General features: G+C 50.1%; 1 protein-coding gene across 1 annotated transcript in view; it reads right to left on the reverse strand.

Annotated features, from left to right (window-relative positions):
* Nucleotides 1–18,644, reverse strand: part of mertka (c-mer proto-oncogene tyrosine kinase a) — a 28,404-nt gene that overhangs the window by 8,405 nt on the left and 1,355 nt on the right. The window contains exons 2-10 of the mRNA XM_056292409.1: nt 17,902–18,256; nt 17,678–17,772; nt 17,347–17,517; nt 10,764–10,850; nt 9,448–9,563; nt 8,610–8,799; nt 4,865–5,010; nt 1,372–1,507; nt 544–694 (exon numbers count right to left, since the gene is read on the reverse strand). Coding sequence (XP_056148384.1) covers nt 544–694; nt 1,372–1,507; nt 4,865–5,010; nt 8,610–8,799; nt 9,448–9,563; nt 10,764–10,850; nt 17,347–17,517; nt 17,678–17,772; nt 17,902–18,256 — 1,447 coding nt within the window. The remainder of the gene's footprint in view (nt 1–543; nt 695–1,371; nt 1,508–4,864; nt 5,011–8,609; nt 8,800–9,447; nt 9,564–10,763; nt 10,851–17,346; nt 17,518–17,677; nt 17,773–17,901; nt 18,257–18,644) is intronic.

Genomic DNA, 18,644 nt, shown 5'->3' on the forward strand with positions numbered 1-18,644 from the left:
TCCCTACAGCTACAATCGGCTGTGACTGCGGGCGGGGAAGCCAGGTGTGCGTATGTGTCCTGGTCACCGCACTAGCGCCTCCTCTGGTCGGTTGGGCGCCTGTTCTGGGGGGAATAATGTGATCCTCCCACGTGCTATGTACCCCCCGGTGAAACTCCTCACTGTCAGGTGAGGCGACTCCACATGTATCGGAGGAGGCACGTGGTAGTCTGCAGCCCTCCCCGGGTTGGCAGAGGAGGTGGAGCAGAGACCAGGACAGCTTGGAAGAGTGGGGTAATTAGCCGGACACAGTTGGGGAGAAAAATAAAAATAAATAAATAAATAAAGACCTGTGGCGAGTCTGGACAGCGGAAATAATGCTGAAAGGCCGTCCGTAATGGACCACACATCTTTCACTGGAGACAGCGAAGTGAGTGAAGCAACCAAACAAATCAGAAACACAGAGGTCAGAGACAATACCACAGATAAACCGCGTCAGATCCGGAGCGAGACTCCGCGATTACATCGGGATTTGATCGGGACTGAAGGAGCGTCTCTGCATACCCGAACCACATGTCCAGCGTCCCGTTGTGTACACATATTGCCACCCACAGGACCAGCAGAAGGAGACAGATGGCGCACACGACACCCAGCACAATGTAGACCGAGTCCGAACCTCTGGTGTCAGGACTGGATGACGGGGACAGCACCCAAGCTTGAGACAGCGACAGAAAAAGGACAAAACATGAGCGATGTCGGTCCCTTACCCCTCGAGTCAAGTCCATTTAAAAACAGCCGACAGCAAATCAAGTAAGGGAATCATAAAACAGACAACGTGAATGAGGGAAATTTAAGCAATATTTCAAGGGAGTGCCCCGTACATGTAGCCGTGGGATTATATCCATGTTTCTTACTCTTCACTTTGGGAGCTTGTTGATCTAAATTCTACAGTTTGCATCCCGACAGCCTTGAAATGGGCCAAAGTGGACCCCGTAACCCAGAACAAAACAGGTTCCCCAGTGCTGTGACAGGTTTTCTACCCTCAGCCTGACCGTTTGGTAGTAATCCTGTCAGAAACACATGACGGTGAACCTTCATCAGTCTTTCAAATGGTCCCTTCGCTGAAGCCTCCCTCGCCCTGAATACCCAGCATTCTGTTCTGCGGTCTATCCCTTTAAAGGTGTCCTCAATGCATTTTTGGCTGTCAATCATTACTTTTAAAGCCGTGGCGAGTCTACGCAGACAATAAAACACCCGGTGGGTATCTAGTCACAGGGCAGTAATCCCATTAAAGTGTAGTAAAAGCTGAAATGAGTCGAGGGCCCCGTCTTTATCTGGGTTTATTGAGTCAGCGGTAAACCGCTGATAAAAATGATCAGAACGGCAGCTTACTGTTCTCCGGTACAAAGAGCGAGACCCGCGGGCTCACTGCCCCGCTTCCTGCCTGGGTGCAGGCGGCCACCTCGACGCTGTATGTGGTGTTGAACTCCTGCAGGACCAAAGACGTGGTGGTGGTGTAGCTGTGAATCTGAAACAAAGACAGACAGCCGCAGACTGAGTCGCCGTGGAGCGTCGCATCAACCCCGCCGAAGTGCCGCTTACGGCGGACGCAGTCGTCCGTAAGGGTTAATCGTTACTTTTGTACAGATAACACCAAAACTGTTGGGAGGGATATAGGTCACGGGCTAGGGTCAAAATTTGATTGACTCAGCAAGGTAAAAAATTAACGGAAACCTACACCACCACCCCCCCCCCCCTAAAAAAAAGAAAAGAGGATGAAATGTCAGATTTATTGAAAAATGTTACATCAGCTTTTCCACATCACCGGGTTTTGTCATTTCAAATTCCCTGAGCTCGTATTGATAAATCGTGCTGCTTAGACATCACTAAACACAGCTGCATGGAACCAGTTGATGCAACATCTGCACACGGAGGATGCACGAGCTTTTGTTGTTGTGGAGTGAACTGAGTTGTGCATTTGTAATAAAAACAAAAACAGATGCTGGTTTTTCTTTTTGGGCACGGCATCTCGAAAGGCGAGCAAGCAGCGGTTTATTTATACAGCACTTTTAAAACCCGCCGTTACAAAGTGCTGTACGCTCAATGCACAAAATACGAATAAAAACACGGAAGATAAATTGAATGAATATAAACCACGGGGTAGGGAGTAACAGGCCAAGATAAAACCGAAACAAGGCAGAAGGCAGGGGTGGGGATCTATATAAAAAGCCCAAAGATTTAGCCAATCTAATGGATTGGGAAGAGTCTTCCAGAGGCTTGGGGCCTTTTGTTTTGCGGTTGGAGTGAGGGATGGATAAAAGACCGAGGTTTGAGGATCGGAGTGGTCGGGAAGTGGAGCGAGGAACGAGAAGATCGGAGATTTAACTTGGGGCGAGATCATGCAATGCTTTTTTTGTGGCTTTCCCCCCCCCTTTTTCTCCCCAGTTGTACTTGACCAATTACCCCACCCTTCCGAGCCGTCCCGGTCGCTGCTCCACCCCCTCTGCACACTACCACATGCCTCCTCCCATACATGTGGAGTCTCCAGCCGCTTCTTTTCACCCAACAGTGAGCAGTTTCGCGCGTGGGAGGACCACGCTACCCCCCCCCCCCCAGTTCCCCCTCCCCCCTGAACAGGCACCCCCGACTGACCAGAGGAGGCGCTAGTGCAGTGACCAGGACACATACCCACATCCGGATTCCCACCCGCAGACACGGCCAATTGTGTCTGTAGGGACGCCCGACCAAGCCGGAGGTAACAAGGGGATTTGAACCAGCGATCCCCGTGTTGGTAGGCAACGGAATAGACCGCTACGCCACCCAGACACCCGTGCAGTGCTTCACATGTAATCAATAAGATCTTGTAGAGTATTCTGAATTTTACGGGAAGCCAATGGAGGGATGCAGGAATAGGGGTAATACGGGACCTACGGCTCGTTCTGGGTAGTAGTCCAGCAGCTGCGTTCGGGACCAACTGTAGACCATTTAAAGCAGTATGGTAGTACGTAAGGGCACATGTGGGTATCCGTCATTTCGTGGGACTAGAGTGACGAGCAAGTGTGGCAAGTAGCACAAGGCCATATAACCAGGGCATAACGTCAGTAGAAGATAAACTTGTTTATGCCCAAAAGTAGGATAAGTGACATTCCATCATGTAAGGGTGGCCATTATTACGCAGAAAACAGTAGCAGCATGTCAAGACAACCATTAGACCGTCAAAGGGCGATGACTGAAGACATCCTAACGTCATCCTTACGTCGATAGAGAGGCTCCTGCTCCACCAACATGTCCTGATCAACGAGGACCCTGATTAACAGCAGGACACTGACTGACGCAAGTAGATCGCTCACTAGATGTGTAAAGGGTATAAAGACAGGGAGGCTTCCGTCTGATTTTCAGTCACCCTGCAGACCTGACTCAGACTTTGTTGATTCGTCATTAAAAGTCTTATTTTGAAGGATCCTCGTCTCATTGGGGTTTTTTTTTGCAAGTGCTCTGTATCACTGGCCACCACAGCAGCTTGGCTGAGGCCAGAGTGGAGGCAGCTACAGTAATCACACGAAGGCACGTACCAGCTAATAAAACAAAAGGGGGAAGTCGTTTTCAAAACCAACACCGAAACGATTACCCTAAGAAGTCCAAATGGACAAACCCAGAGCTGGTGATGGGAAGAGAAAGGAAAAAACAGTTTCAGTCTTAATGTGTCAGTCCCATGTACACTAACGCTCCCCGGGGAGAAAAAAGGGAAGGATGCAAACCGCCCAGATGGACCGACGTGCCGAGGCTGGAGGGAACATGTGACAGACAGACAAGTCCTGTGTTTCACAACGCCCCGCGTTAGCATCTGGGCTTCCGCTCCTTCGCTCATCACGCTGACCAGCGTGGCCAGGACCACACGAGACCCACATGACTGCCGGTGTACCCTATCTGCAGCGCTAAGCGGTAACTTCCCAAATTCAACGCTGGGACGAGAAGGGGGGGGGGGGTGATGACAGTAAAGCCCCGCCCCGCATGTCACACGTACAAGACCTTCACGCAGAGACCAGATGACAGCCACGATATAGCAGTGTCTCCTGCCGTGGCGTAACTGCGATAGCGGCGTGGAGCGTCTCGGTTGTGGACAGCGCCGCAGCACAGCTGACCCGCGGGATAAAACAACTGGCTGTGTTACACACATTTCCAGTCACTGGCTGGTGTCATAACAAAGCCTTTGTGTGCGATGACATCACCGTTTCACTGGGCAACGCACATAAGATGTCGATGCCCACAATATGCATCCTGTTGTACCCCTAATCCCTTTATTCAGTCGTGACTCAGTGGTGTGTGCCGCACAAAGAAGAAAAGTGTCAATTCCAGGTTTTCCGTCATCGGCTTCCTCCAACTTACTACACCGAGAGAAAGGACAGGAAGCGGCGTTACAGATCCCGTCAGAGCAACACCTCGCTCACTTCTGCGGCTTCGAAACTAATTCACATCCCTCTACGGGACCGGCAAGCGGACATGACGAGAATACAGGTCAGGGTCCTTTCGCAGAAGACCACGCTGCAAGAGGACCCTAAAAGACACGTCCTCTCAGAAGTCACATTCCACACATTGTTGGGCTCTGGGGTGGGGTGGAAAAACCTTTGTTCTGCCCAGGGAATAGGGGAGCTGACCTCAGGGTGGGGAGGCGGGTCGGCAGCACAATAATAGTCCAAGCTGGCGAGGCTCCCATCCGTTTACTGTGTGAGTCACGCGTTAGTCATCACTCCACGAAGTTCGGGAAAAAAACATGCACTCGCTCCTCCGGGTTTATCGCAGAACGTGAAACTGGGGGGGGGGTAAAACGTTGCCCATAGGGGCGGGTGGAAGGGCTGAGTCTATGACCTACGCTTGATGATCTGACCTTGTTGACTTGTGTCCCGTGTCTGACGACCACGTCGTAACCGCGCAGGATGCCGTTGATCTTGTCCTGCGGCAGCGGTCTCCACCTGATCACCAGCAAGGACTCGTTCAGCCGCACGGTGACGTTACGGGGATACACCGATGGCACTGGAGACGAGAGGAGGAAGGGAGAGAAGAGCGTCAAGGCTTAAATCCCAAAACCCAGATAACCGCCGACAGCGATAACAACACGATTCTTGCATCCGTGCAGAATGCTAACTTGTAAACGATGATTAAAAACTCAAAGAATTACAAATACTTGCGAAGGGGTAGAAGAAAAAGGAATTTCTATTTGGGTCTGTGTTTATGGTTTGGTATGTGGAGTACTGGAAAGTTTCCCTCACAAGGGACTCAAACATGTCAACTAAAATATCCCCCGTGGCGTGTTTAGGAAGGAAATCGGAGGGAGCTCCACCCTGTAACAACTGTGTGTGTGTTCTCCATGAGACCGGTCCCGTTTCCTCTTCGACCTCACAGGAAAATACAAGATGTCGGATGTCGGAGTCAGGAGGCGAGCTCCCGCGGGGACCAGTCCCTGCAGTCGCCTCCATAACTTCTAGTTGACTACGGGGCTTATGTTTAATATATCTCAGTGGGGCCAAATCGTACATATCGTTAGCCTCATAGGATAAATGCCCAAGTCATTTTTTGGCCAAATTGAGATTTCTGCCTACATGTGTTCCCCTCAAGCTGCTGCATCACCCTGGATTAGTGCCTATGTCCTAAGCCAATCAGAACACTGTTTACATTCAAAAATGACAATCTGCCTAAGTCACTCGTGTGACTTGAGCATTTTTACGCTGAAAAAAATAAAGAAAAAAGTTGCATACAAGAAAGGCTCCTGGAGCTCGGCTTTCTCTCTTTCCTTATCTGGTAAGATAATTAATATTTCCTTGATTTACTGTAGGCCTGGTGTAAATGTACTCAGTGGATATGGAAATGCGTTTTTTCTTATTATCCGAAAATCGTAAAAAATGACTTAGGCATTTATCCTATGAGGCTAACGATATGCAGTATTACACGTTGCCATTGCCCATGGGCAGCTACATTTGCCAGTCTCCATCGTTCTTTTTCCATCAGCGAATATATTTTGGATTATCATAGACGTTTTTAAAAACTGGCGGCGCAAATCAACAACTTTAGGTACAGCGTTAAACAGTTTCCTGCATCATTTTTGATGGGTTTTTATTTTTTTATTTTTGATATACTTTATTAACCCCCATGAGGAAATTCCTCTCTGCATTTAAGCCATCCTAGCTGTGCAGCTAGGAGCAGTGGGCAGCCACCGTGCAGCGCCCGGAGTCCAACCCCAGTTGGTCTCGCCATTGCCTCGGTCAGGGGCACAGACAGGAGTATTAACCCTAACATGTCTTTTTTGATGGTGGGGGAAACCGGAGCACCCGGAGGAAACCCACCACAGACACGAGGAGAGCATGCAAACTCCACACAGAAATGACCTGGGATGACCCCCAAGGTTGGACAACCCCGGGGTTCGAACCCAGGACCTCCTTGCTGTGAGGTGACAGTGCTAACCACTGAGCCACCGTGCCGCCCAATAATAGTAGTAATAATAATGCATTTCCTGCCACCATTTTTGTGAAGCATGGCAGAGAAGAAGCTCCCCCCTAGAAAAGGTAAAGGTTTAGTAGCTAGCTTGTCTTTTTGGTTGATATGTTTATGGTTTCCTATGAGGCAACATCACCGGTAACAAAAGACATTTTGTGGAAGTTTAATCTTGTTTTTTTTAATTTTTTTTTTACGTTTACTCATAAATGCACTTGGCAATTGAAGTGGCCCGTGGGCAAGTCACAGTCAAGGTGTTAATGAGGAACTCTATCAAGGAGGAACTGACTCGGTAATGTTCATATTGTAATTCAGACTTAAGTGATCAAAACCGTATAATAATGGCCTCTGCATCACGTCTACCTAAACACATGAAAGTAGCAATTGTTGGTCGGTCTCGAAAGGAGAAGACCTGCTATGCTAGTTGCCCAGAGTCTTCCGCCACACCAATGGGGAAAACCACGTGGACGGGGAATGAGGTCCAGTTTTGCTCTGCAAGCGATTGATGCCGCAAGGTTTGACAGCATCAAACACTGGCAGACAAAACCAGGGCAGAAAATACCGGCGGAGCCAGAGGCGTGGTCAGGGCGCCGCTACGGCATGCGGGAAATGTGATGTTCCACTGCACACGGGAGGTTTCAAGGTTTTCCACACCCCCAATTTGAAACTGAGAAAGTCTAAAGGTAGACTCCAAATCTAGACTCAAGTCTAGACTCAAAGCCGCTGTCCAAATTCACACGATGGTGTACGGTATTTGAGTATTCCCACCGACGAGCAAATCACCCAGTTGTTGACTTATGTGGAGTGCTTTATGAATTTCTTTTTTTGGGGGGGGGTTTCCCCAAGCTGTTGGGGGGGGGTTCCCCAAGCTGTCCTGGTCTCTGCTCCACCCCCTCTGCTGATCCGGGGAGGGCTGCAGACTACCAAATGCCTCCTCCCATACATGTGGAGTCGCCAGCCGCTTCTTTTCACCTGACCAGTGAGGAGTTTCGCCAGGGGGACGTAGCACGTAGGAGGATCACGCTATTCCCCCCAGTTCCCCCTCCCTCCATGAACAGGCGCTTCAACCAACCGGAGGAGGCGCTAGTGCAGCAACCAGGACACATACCCACAGCCGGTTTCCCACCCACAGACACGGCCAATTATGACTGTAAGGACGCCCGACCAAGCCGGAGGGAACACGGGGATTTGGACCGGCGATCCCCGTGTTGGTAGGCAATGGAATAGACCGCCACGCTACCCGGACGCAATGATATTATATATATGGCACTTTTCGAAGTGCTCCAGAAGACACAATGTGCCCGAGATTCTGACTTCACTCTCAGTCTTGAACAAGAGACTCTGGTATTACGGAGGGGTCTTAACAAGGTCTGCGGCCACACATTCAAATTCATTACTTAAAGAAATACAATTAAAATGTTTCAGCAAACTGTACAACATATGCATATGGAGGGCTGTGCAAATGACTACATGTGAGAAATCTCTGGGGGGGGAAATCTGGGCATTACTGGGTTAATAAAATAATAATACATCATGTTACATCATAAATTAATACAATGAAGAAAGAATAAATAAATGCAGAAATGTAGAGGAATCAAAAAAAATCTCGTTGCAAATATATTCAGATAATAGGAGGATGTGCCTGTAAATTAAGATAGAAATATAAAATCTGCGTGACTCAGAACCTGTCCATCGCTGTTTTTTTTTCACATTTAAATTTTAATTAAAGGCACGATCCGTAATGCCATGCACCGCCACGGCGATGTGGAGGACGGCAACGACACGAGCCCTCTGCCGACAACATGACACATGACACGCATATCTCCCCATCGGGTCAAAGTTGTGGGTCTGAGAGCCTTAAAAAGGCGTCGATTCTTCATTTATCGATATTAAGATTTATTAATCGGTTCATCTATTTCACATTTATTACCCGGCAGCACTGAGGGCAACTAATGATGGGCGATGGTGCCCGAAAAGTTTCAACCTTCTTGTTTTAACCGCGTGGAAATATTTCGTTTGCTGAGATATCGTTGACTACATTTTGGACCACGGGGCTCTCTCTGTTCGCACTGATCTCAGTTCTGACGCACGGTACTGGCCGACATGGAGCCAGTACGCTGGTCCGTGTACTGGCGAGCTCTCACCTCCCTCTGTGGTGTTGCTCTGGATCCACATGCTGACGGGGGATGACCCCACCTCATTGCTGCAGGAGACACTCATGTTGTAGCGGGTCATGGCCTGCAGCCCCGGGACCTCGCGCTGAAAGGGGGGCACCGTGGTATTGATGAACCTGGTGGTCGTCACTTCCCCTTTCCTCTGGCTCACCTCTTTGACCTCGAATAAAGACAGAGAAAGAGGCGAGGGGTTAAGGGGCGTGCGTCTCACTCTCTGAGACCGATCTGGTTCGTGTCTTAAAACGTGGCCTTTTGGTTGTGGATCCCCCCCCCTCCTTTTTCTCCCCAGCTGTATCTGGCCAATTACCCCACTCTTCCGAGCCGTCCCGGTCGCTGCTCCACCCCCTCTGCCGATCCGGGGAGGGCTGCAGACTACCACATGCCTCCTCCCATACATGTAGCGTCGCCAGCCGCTTCTTTTCACCTGACAGTGAGCAGTTTCGCCGGAGGATCACGCTATTGCCCCCCAGTTCCCCCTCCCCCCCTGAATAGGTGCCCAGACCGACCAGAGGAGGCGCCGGTGCAGCGACAAGACACATACCCACTTCTAGCTTCCCACCCGCAGACACGGCCAATTGTGTCTGTGAGGACGCCCGACCAAGCCGGAGGTAACACGGGGATTCGAACTGCCGAGCCCCATGTTGGTGGGCAACGGAATAGACCGCTACGCCATCCGGACACCCACGCAGCCTTATCTTAAATGTTCCCCCCGGGTGCATCGGCTGAAATCGGTGACTGGTCACACCCCTGATGAAGGGTGAGACATAAACCAGATGGCCGCCGTCTCTGTGTAGCCAGTGAGGCTTACCCTGATGTGGCATTCGCTTAATGGAGAGAAGCCGTCGTGTCCAGGGGTCCATCTCAACATCAGCTTATTGGAGCTCCTCTCCATCACTGCGACCTCAGAGATGGGATCGGGGAGTACTGCAGAAATCACCAAACAGACTTTTACTAAATGGCCTTGAGAAAACGCCAAGGTGGATGTGTCCTGCAAGCTGTCGGGCACATGTCAAGCCCTGTCAGCTTGCAGGGCATGATATGGGCCAGACAGCTTGCAGGGCATGACACGGGGCCCGACAGCTTGCAGGGCATGACATGCTCACGACAGCTTGCAGGGCATGACATGTGCCTGACAGCTTGCAGGGCATGACATGTGCCTGACAGCTTGCAGGGCATGACATGTGCCTGACAGCTTGCAGGGCATGACATGTGCCTGACAGCTTGCAGGGCATGATATGTGCCTGACAGCTTGCAGGGCATGACATGTGCCCGACAGCTTGCAGGGCATGACATGGGCCCGACAGCTTGCAGGGCATGACATGGGGCCCGACAGCTTGCAGGGCATGACATGGGGCCCGACAGCTTGCAGGGCATGACATGGGCCCGACAGCTTGCGGGGCATGACATGGGGCCTGACAGCTTGCAGGGCATGACATGGGCCCGACAGCTTGCAGGGCATGACATGGGGCCTGACAGCTTGCAGGGCATGACATGTACCCGACAGCTTGCAGGACATGACATGGGCCCGACAGCTTGCGGGGCATGACATGGGCCCGACAGCTTGCAGGACATGACATGGGCCCGACAGCTTGCAGGGCATGACATGGGCCCGACAGCTTGCAGGACATGACATGGGCCCGACAGCTTGCAGGGCATGACATGGGCCCGACAGCTTGCGGGGCATGACATGGGGCCTGACAGCTTGCAGGGCATGACATGGGGCCTGACAGCTTGCAGGGCATGACATGGGCCCGACAGCTTGCGGGGCATGACATGGGGCCTGACAGCTTGCAGGGCATGACATGGGCCCGACAGCTTGCAGGGCATGACATGCTCCCGACAGCTTGCAGGGCATGACATGGGCCTGACAGCTCGCAGGGCATGACATGGGGCCAGACAGCTTGCAGGGCATGACATGGGGCCAGACAGCTTGCAGGGCATGACATGGGGCCAGACAGCTTGCAGGGCATGACATGGGGCCAGACAGCTTGCAGGGCATGACATGGGCCTGACAGCTTGCAGGGCATGACATGGGGCCAGACAGCTTGCAGGGCATGACATGGGGCCAGACAGCTTGCAGGGCATGACATGGGCCCGACAGCTTGCAGAAGGTGTCTCTTGTACCTTTGATGTGAATGTTTGCTTCTCTGGAGGTGGTGACGCCCTTCGCGTTCACAGCTTCACAGCTGAACTGAGTATACTTGTCCAGTCCTGCAAATGACATGGTGACATGTTGGCACAAGAATACCACACAAAAAAACAACAACACACAACTTCTTGCAATATCAGCAAACAATGTTTACATGACACGCTGATCGATGACATGTGACACAGTTAAATCACGAGACTAAGCAGAACACAAGTAACTTGCAAAGTTCATTTTACTTCCTTTTTGCAGAACAGATCAGGCCTTTACTGAAAGCCAGAGCCAAATAAGTTGTACTTTAACTCTCTATAAACTCAGCCATGCATCGCTTCCAATTGTCGGTGTTGTAAGGACGGCAGCGTGACTGTGTGTGTGTGCGTGTGTGTGTGTGTGTGTGTGTGTGTGTGTGTGTGTGTGTGTGTGAGTGCAGGAGTGTAGATGGCAAACCTAAAAAGGACAACATATTTCGCATGAGTCACCCGTCAAGCTTTTTATCCATCAGAAGTTCAGTCAGCGGTGCCTCGTGCATTCTGGTAAGATCAAGCCTCTGGAGCATTATCCACTCTGGCGACAGGCCCACTATCTGGTCCTCTTTCCTGGTTACACAATCACCACAGACCTGCCGCTCGCAGCGGGACCGAGATAGCCGCTAAATAATGTCTCTTTTGTTTTGTTTTGCCTCCCCGCGATGTCTAGCGTGGAAACCTTTAGACAAAGCAGAGGACAACTCGGGCTGTGCGAGACAATGTGGACTGTCCTGCTGCGATGGTTTATTTGGGAATATGTCAGCCTCACGAGTCTGCCTTGTGTGGCACAGGAGCGCCAGGATAAGTGTTGGATTTTTCAAAAGTGTCGCACATCGACGCATCACGTACAGTACCAGGCGTTTGTGCTAAAAAGAGGCTGACATAAATAAATAAATAAATAAATAAAATATGTATTAAATAATTATAAAATATAAAAATATGAAATATATAAATTAAAATCCATATGTAAATATATATAAAAATAAACTATAAAAATATTTATAAAATAAACAAAAACGTTATAAAAATGTATAGATAATTATAAAATATAAAAATATGAAATATATAAATTAAAATCCATATGTAAATATATATAAAAATAAACTATAAAAATATTTATAAAATAAACAAAAACGTTATAAAAATGTATAGATAATTATAAAATATAAAAATATGAAATATATAAAATATAATTATATATAAATATAAAAATATAAAATAAATACAAATATAAAGATTTACAAATAATTACAAAATATAAAAATATATAATATAAAATAAAATGTATATATAAATATATTAAAATATAAAAATATTCATAAAACAAATAATAACATTTATAAATGTTTATACATGTTTTTTATTGTATTGTGTATTATCTTCCAAACACGTGTTTCTTTGTTGTTGGAAATAATTGAAAAATGTTCATAAAGATATTGCTGGAAAAAAAAAAGAAGAAAAAAAGAGGCTGACATGGCAAAACAAAAAAACGAAACCAAACGTGTCACAGGCTGTTGCGGTCAGTCAGGTCAGTGCTCAGGTTGATCCTCCAGATGTCTGTTCGACAACAACAAGGGTTTGGAGTGCAACTCGTAATCACAGCGAGAGCCTGCGAAGACATGAACAAACGCCCCATTCAAAGCCCAGGCGGCGTAGGCGCGGACCTCTGCTCAGGCATGGTGGGTGCTGGGCGGGCTTGGGGTGGGGGCGGGGGGTCGCCAATACAGTTACTCCATCACTTGCATCTTTCACAGAAGGGCAAACAGGAGCAAAGCAACACCGACACCTTTTCTCCCTCGCCAACGTCAAACACGAAAGGCAGCTTTTGGCGTGCATCGAATCCGAATGCTGCATGCACAATAACCTTTTCTAAGTTAGATGATAAGGAATACCAAAAAAAAAAACCCAGTAAAAAAAGAAAACAGATTCTGAAAAATGTCGACTGGCTAGTCAAACGGAGAAACTCGGTAATTGCGGAGTGATGAGTGGGTTGGAGGAACCAAATGTGTAATCTGCCATATGGCCTAGAGACATTGCATTGTGGTCCAACAGCCTGTAATTCTCAGGTTTGGGAGAATTCCAGCTTACTAGTCTCTCTAAGATGCCTGTTGTTTTTCCATGTATGTATCCAGGCATTAATACAGCCAGAGGATTTGTACCACTTAGAGCGGGGCCTGAAACTTCTTCCTCTCTGAATACTGTGTATTGCACCGGGTCAGCCGATTCCCTTTTGCGAGATAAGGCTGTGAGCATTTCCTCCTTCCCTCTGTTGACCTATCTTGCATAACGCGTTGCCGTTCTGCAAACAAGACGACTGGAACAGGGTTCGGCGAAATGTTACCGAGAGGATTCTCAAATTCTGGGTGTTGGAGATGCGCTACACAAAACTACAATCTCCCCGGCATAGAACGCCCCGATTAAGGTTGCAAATACAGACGGGGTTGGTTTTATTCGAGTAAAAGCAGAAGCCAACCGCAGTACAAAAGCCGACTAATCGTATAGAAACCCGCCTCCACTCCTACGCTGACCCTCAGCTACGGCAGGGTCACTGGACTTATAATGAGCGTGACATTAGCCTGCATAAAGAGAGGGTCTCATAATGCTGAGGCCCGCCAATCTGTGGTATTGCAGGGATCTGGATGAAGGCGAGCTCTGCCAGCCTGCAGCCCAGCCTGCCTCCTTTTGCGGCCCCTCCCTGCAGGGTGGTGGGCTGTCCCGTGAATGAGGCCTTTGTCCCGGGAGCCAACCCCTGAACAGCCTCTGTGTGCAGCCCCCGTCCCTTCGCTGCACGGGCCCTTAACGCATGCTGGACCAAAACACAGACCTAAACCTTTAACCCTCCAGCTCCCGGCCATTTCAGCAGCCCCTGTCTTCCTCGCGTTGCCCGGGAATGCTCAGATGTGGGGCAAGTAATGAACGAGGGGCTGTAAAGTGCAGAGGAAAATGTCGCGTGTTTGACAACAGCACGTCAAGGTTCGTTTATAAAGGGAAGACGGGCATTCCAGAAGGTCCTGATTTGAAAGGATTTATTCTGGCAACAGTTGTTCTTGATTATTGTTATTATCATTACAATCAGTATTATCATTAGCAGTAGTAGTAGTAGTAGTGGTAGTGGTGGTAGTAGTAGTAGACCCATTTTATCTGAAAGCAACCAGATTTGATATTTCCAGTTAGTAGACTGCTAACCTCGAACCTGTAGCCAGACACAAAACGGGACTTTTGTGTTGCATATTCACTTCACCAAATGAACTCCGGTGTTCCCTAAATGCTGACTGGCTGGAAAACTGATAGCTAGTAAAGAAGAGACTCTGCACCTTCTTCTCTATTGTTGCACTTTTTGCCCTGACTCGAAGCAAAACTTCAGATTCTCACGAGTCAGCAGACCAGACATTGCACAACATCACACGACCGATGAAAAGAAAACGACGCCGCGTTTGCAGATGAAGCTGGAGCATCTGAAATTCACATCCACATTCCATCCACTCGTTAGCGGTGCAGGTTTTTATATGAGGTGGATAATAGATGGTTTGGCTTAACAGCTGGCGTAGCGGCACTGCAAAAAAAGCACCGTCGGTGCTCGAACTACGAGTTTTACTGGCAATTCAGCGGGGTCTCCCGAGGGCCCCGGTCACACCGGCCATGGGGGGGGAGGGGGGGTGTCTCAGTGGAATAAGCAGACAGATGCTGAGGTTGCAGAAACGAGGCAGAGTAGAAACCGCCGACAGAACGGTGCTACGACAAACCCACGCTCCTTATCCTCAACACAGAGCCAGAAGCCATTAACTTCCAGGGAAGCACACTTCCACACTTACCCAGGGGAGGGTATCATTTAGATTAAAACCACAGACTGAAACTCATTTAGTTCATCAACTGCATTTACTGTTGGGAACACTGGTGCCAGCAAGGACTGTAGTTTCACCCATGTAAATCTGTGCCTAGATTTGAGCTTATGTAGTCTTTTTTTTCCCCCCTCCTTTTTCTCCTCAATTGTACCCGGCCAATTACCCCGCTCTTCCGAGCCGTCCCGGTCTCTGCTCCAGCCCCCTCTGCTGATCCGGGGAAAACTGCAGACTACCACATGCCTCCTCCGACACATGTGGAGTCGCCAGCCGCTTCTTTTCACCTGACAGTGAGGAGTTTCGCCAGGGGGACGTAGCGCGTGGGAGGATCACGCTATCCCCCACGAACAGGCGCCCCGACCGACCAGAGGAGGCGCAAGTGCAGCGACCAGGACACGTACCCACATCCGGCTTCCCACCCGCAGACACGGCCAATAGCGCCTGTAGGGACGCCCGACCAAGCCGGATGCAACACGGGGATTCGAACCGGTGACCCCCGTGTTGGTGGGCGACGGAACAGACCGCCACGCCACCCGGACGCCCCTACTTTATGTAGGTCTTACACAAATATGCACCTTGTAACGGAGGAGTTGGGTGCGCCTTCCCATAAAGAAACTCTTACTGTGGCGCTAAACCCAAAAAACACGTACTTCAAAAACCACATCCCAGGATGTAGGGTAGCGCTCACCAGTTCGGAAAAGGAGAGGGGCAGCGCCTCGTTCTCACCGATTCACTGTGGCCAGCAAAGCACGCTAACGTTTCGGCCTACTGCTGCAGGCCTTCATCAAGAGCATGCAACGAGGCACTGCCCCCGTCCTTTCTCGAACTGGTGGGCGCTACCCTACATCCTGGGATGTGGTTTTTGACATATATACACTTAGTTCTCCCAGAAGGAAGACTCTTAATAACTTCCTCACCTCTAATATTTATTTAGCCAGATGAAAGGACGGTTCATACGTGTAAAAGATGCAAGAAAAAAAACTGCCTCAGATATGGAGTCGCCCGTGTCCTCCAGCAACGGTACGATTATCCCCGCCGTCCAGTCAGACAAGAGGATATGTCCGACTGCTCGATTACATTGAGTGACTGATTCTAGGTGTGCAGTCCGACAGCTGATAAAGTTTGTCCTCTCATTTTTTGAAGGCGGTTACCACCGAAGAAGAAAAGCGTGCCGCGTGCTTGTTTATGTGTGTGTGTGTGTGTGTGTGTGTGCTTGTACTTTTATCTTTGTGAGGACCAACTTCGAGTTTTTAACCGTCAGAGTGAGGACATTTCTGCAAAGTGAGGACATTCACTGCTTGAGAAAACTGGACAAGAAATCCACAGTCGTCGAAATACCCGAGACTTGGCATAGCGAAAAACAGGCGGGCGTGGTCGAGATTGAGGGATAGGGAATGTTGTTCACTGACAGGATACAAACAAAAGGTGGTGGTGGTGGTGGGGGGGGTTGTTGCACTATCCAGCAAGGAAACTGATAGACGTAAATCTATCAGGAATACGTCATTTGTCTCGGCCGATATCATGGACTGCATTACAGCAGAAATGGAGACGGAGAAATCCCAAAAAATATTCTAATGAGCCGCCTGTACAGAAAACCTGGATGTTTTATTGACACATTTGAGGAAGTGCTACTCTAACCGTATATCAATATTAATCATAAGAAAATGGCCCTTGTCTGTGGGGATATCATTATCGATCTGCTAAACCCACGCCAACACAATACAACCACAGAATTCATGAACTCCGTGTACAGTACCGGCTCATATCAATATCGTCCTTCTGAGGAGACCTTAAACCGAGGTCCTGACTCACTGTGGCCATTGAAGACGCCATGGAGCTTATCGAAAAGAGTAGGGGGGTCCCAACCTGGCTCTCTCCATCTGGCCACCTAATCATCCCCCATGCAATTGGCTCAATGATTCCTCCCTCTCCACCTCGAGCTGATGTGTGGTGAGCGTTCTGGTGCAAAATGGCTGCCGTGCACCACCCAGGTGGCGCTACCCATCGGTGGTGGTTGAAGTGAGCTACCCCCTTCAACGTGAAGCGCTTTGGGTGTCTATAAATCCATCCATCCATCCATCATCTAAACCGCTTATCCTGCTCTCAGGGTTGCGGGATGCCGGAGCCTATCCCAGCAGCCATTGGGCGGCGGGCGGGGAGACGTCCTGGTCAGGCCGCCAGGCCGTCACACCCATACAATTCACCTGACCTACATGTCTTTGGACTGTGGGAGGACACCGGAGCCCCTGGAGGAAACCCACGCAGACACGGGGTGAACACGCAAACTCCACACAGAGGACGACCCGGGACGACCCCCAAGGTTGGACTACCCCGGGGACTCGAACCCAGGACCTTCTCGCTGTGAGGCGACCGCGCTAACCACTGCGCCACCGTGTCGCTGTCTAGATAAACTGCTATATGTAATCCATTATTAACATTATTATTATTATTATTTTGGCCGGTCCTCGTGTCTTTAAGGGTCTATTCTAGGGATAGGAATTGGGTTTAGGGTTAAGTTCAATTTAGCATAAGGGCTAAGGTTAGGCATATCCTACTGATGGTTATGGTTAGGTTTAAGTGCTAGGGAATGAATCTAGTCAATGAGCAGTCCTCACAAAGACAGAAGTACAAGAATGTGTGTGTGTTGTGTGTGTGTGTGTGTTTGTGTTGTGTGTATGTGTTGCTAGTGGTCTCACCTAATACCGAGTAGTCGCTGGGAGAGCTGTGTAAACCGCCGTCCGATATGCCGTCTCGGAGCCAGCGAATGTGGACAGGGTTCGGCGGTCCGACCGCCTCGCACGACAACACGAAGGGCGTGTGACGCGTCACGTTCCTGTCTTCGGGCTGCCTGATGAACGTCGGCAGACCTACGGACCAATGAAAGAAACGCGGGAGAAGCTATGGACCAATGAAAGAAACGCGGGAGAAGCTATGGACCAATGAAAGAAACGCGGGAGAAGCTGAGCGAGACGGGCACGAGACGCCTCGAAACGCCGCCGCGGGGCCGGAGCTGCGCTGAAAGCTCACCTTCCACCTGCACGACGATAGGCTGAGACGTCGTGTTGCTCATACTGAGTCTGCAGTTGTATTCCCCGGCGTCCGTCCTCTGCACGTGGTTGATTCTGTGTAAAAACACAGGGGGGGGGGGGAAACATACAAGCTATTCATTAGCAGGGGTCTACAGCTGCTGGTCTGGGAATCGGTCTGCGTCACATATCGCAAGTCACATGGCCGTGTCACGTCCTTCTTACCTGACCGTGGAAATGAGGGTGGTGGTGATCCCATCTCTGCTGGCCTGGATGTCATTGATCATCACCTGCAGGTTCGCCGCCATGTCCGCGCCGTCCTTGACCCAAACGATCATGGGCTCGAACCCGGTGTTGGGGATGTCGATGGAGCAGTTGAAGACGGCTCTGTGTCCCTCCGACAGATGAATGGTGCCCACGGTGGGCTTGAAGCGCAGTTTCTGGATGTCGTCCCGGCTCAGAAACACCTCGGGAGCGTGGTCCGCCTCAACGGAGGCCTCGGTGGGTGCCAGCGACCGGCTCCGTCGTCCGGGAAGATGGCGTCCGGATGAAACGGCGAGGAGGCCGCTGCCGAGCCGAGCTGTTTACGGAGGAAACAGGTGTCATGTGGTGTTAACGCACCCAGAGAGGCGAATAAGCGACATTTCTATCGCACACATCACGAAGGTGTCGTGGAGTTTAAAACGACGCGTCACGAGGGGTCGCGCCAGCTGCTTTTAAGTAAATAGCTCGACTCTCTTGTGTGATCTACCCCCCCATTAAAGCGCCATGGCCCGGATCACTCTGAAATGGGAACTCCAAGGGTCCGCGGTGGTGTAGCGGTCTAAGCATCGGCTCTGTGTCGATGCAGTTGCCCACTGGGGACCGGGGGTTCGCGCCCCGGTCTCGTCAGATCCGACTATGGCCGGACTCGATGAAGCAGCAATAATTGGCAAACGCCGTCTTCGGGAGGGGGGCGGAGTCGGCTG

The sequence above is a fragment of the Lampris incognitus genome, chromosome 13 (genome assembly GCF_029633865.1).
Source record: "Lampris incognitus isolate fLamInc1 chromosome 13, fLamInc1.hap2, whole genome shotgun sequence".
Classification (NCBI taxonomy): domain Eukaryota; kingdom Metazoa; phylum Chordata; class Actinopteri; order Lampriformes; family Lampridae; genus Lampris; species Lampris incognitus.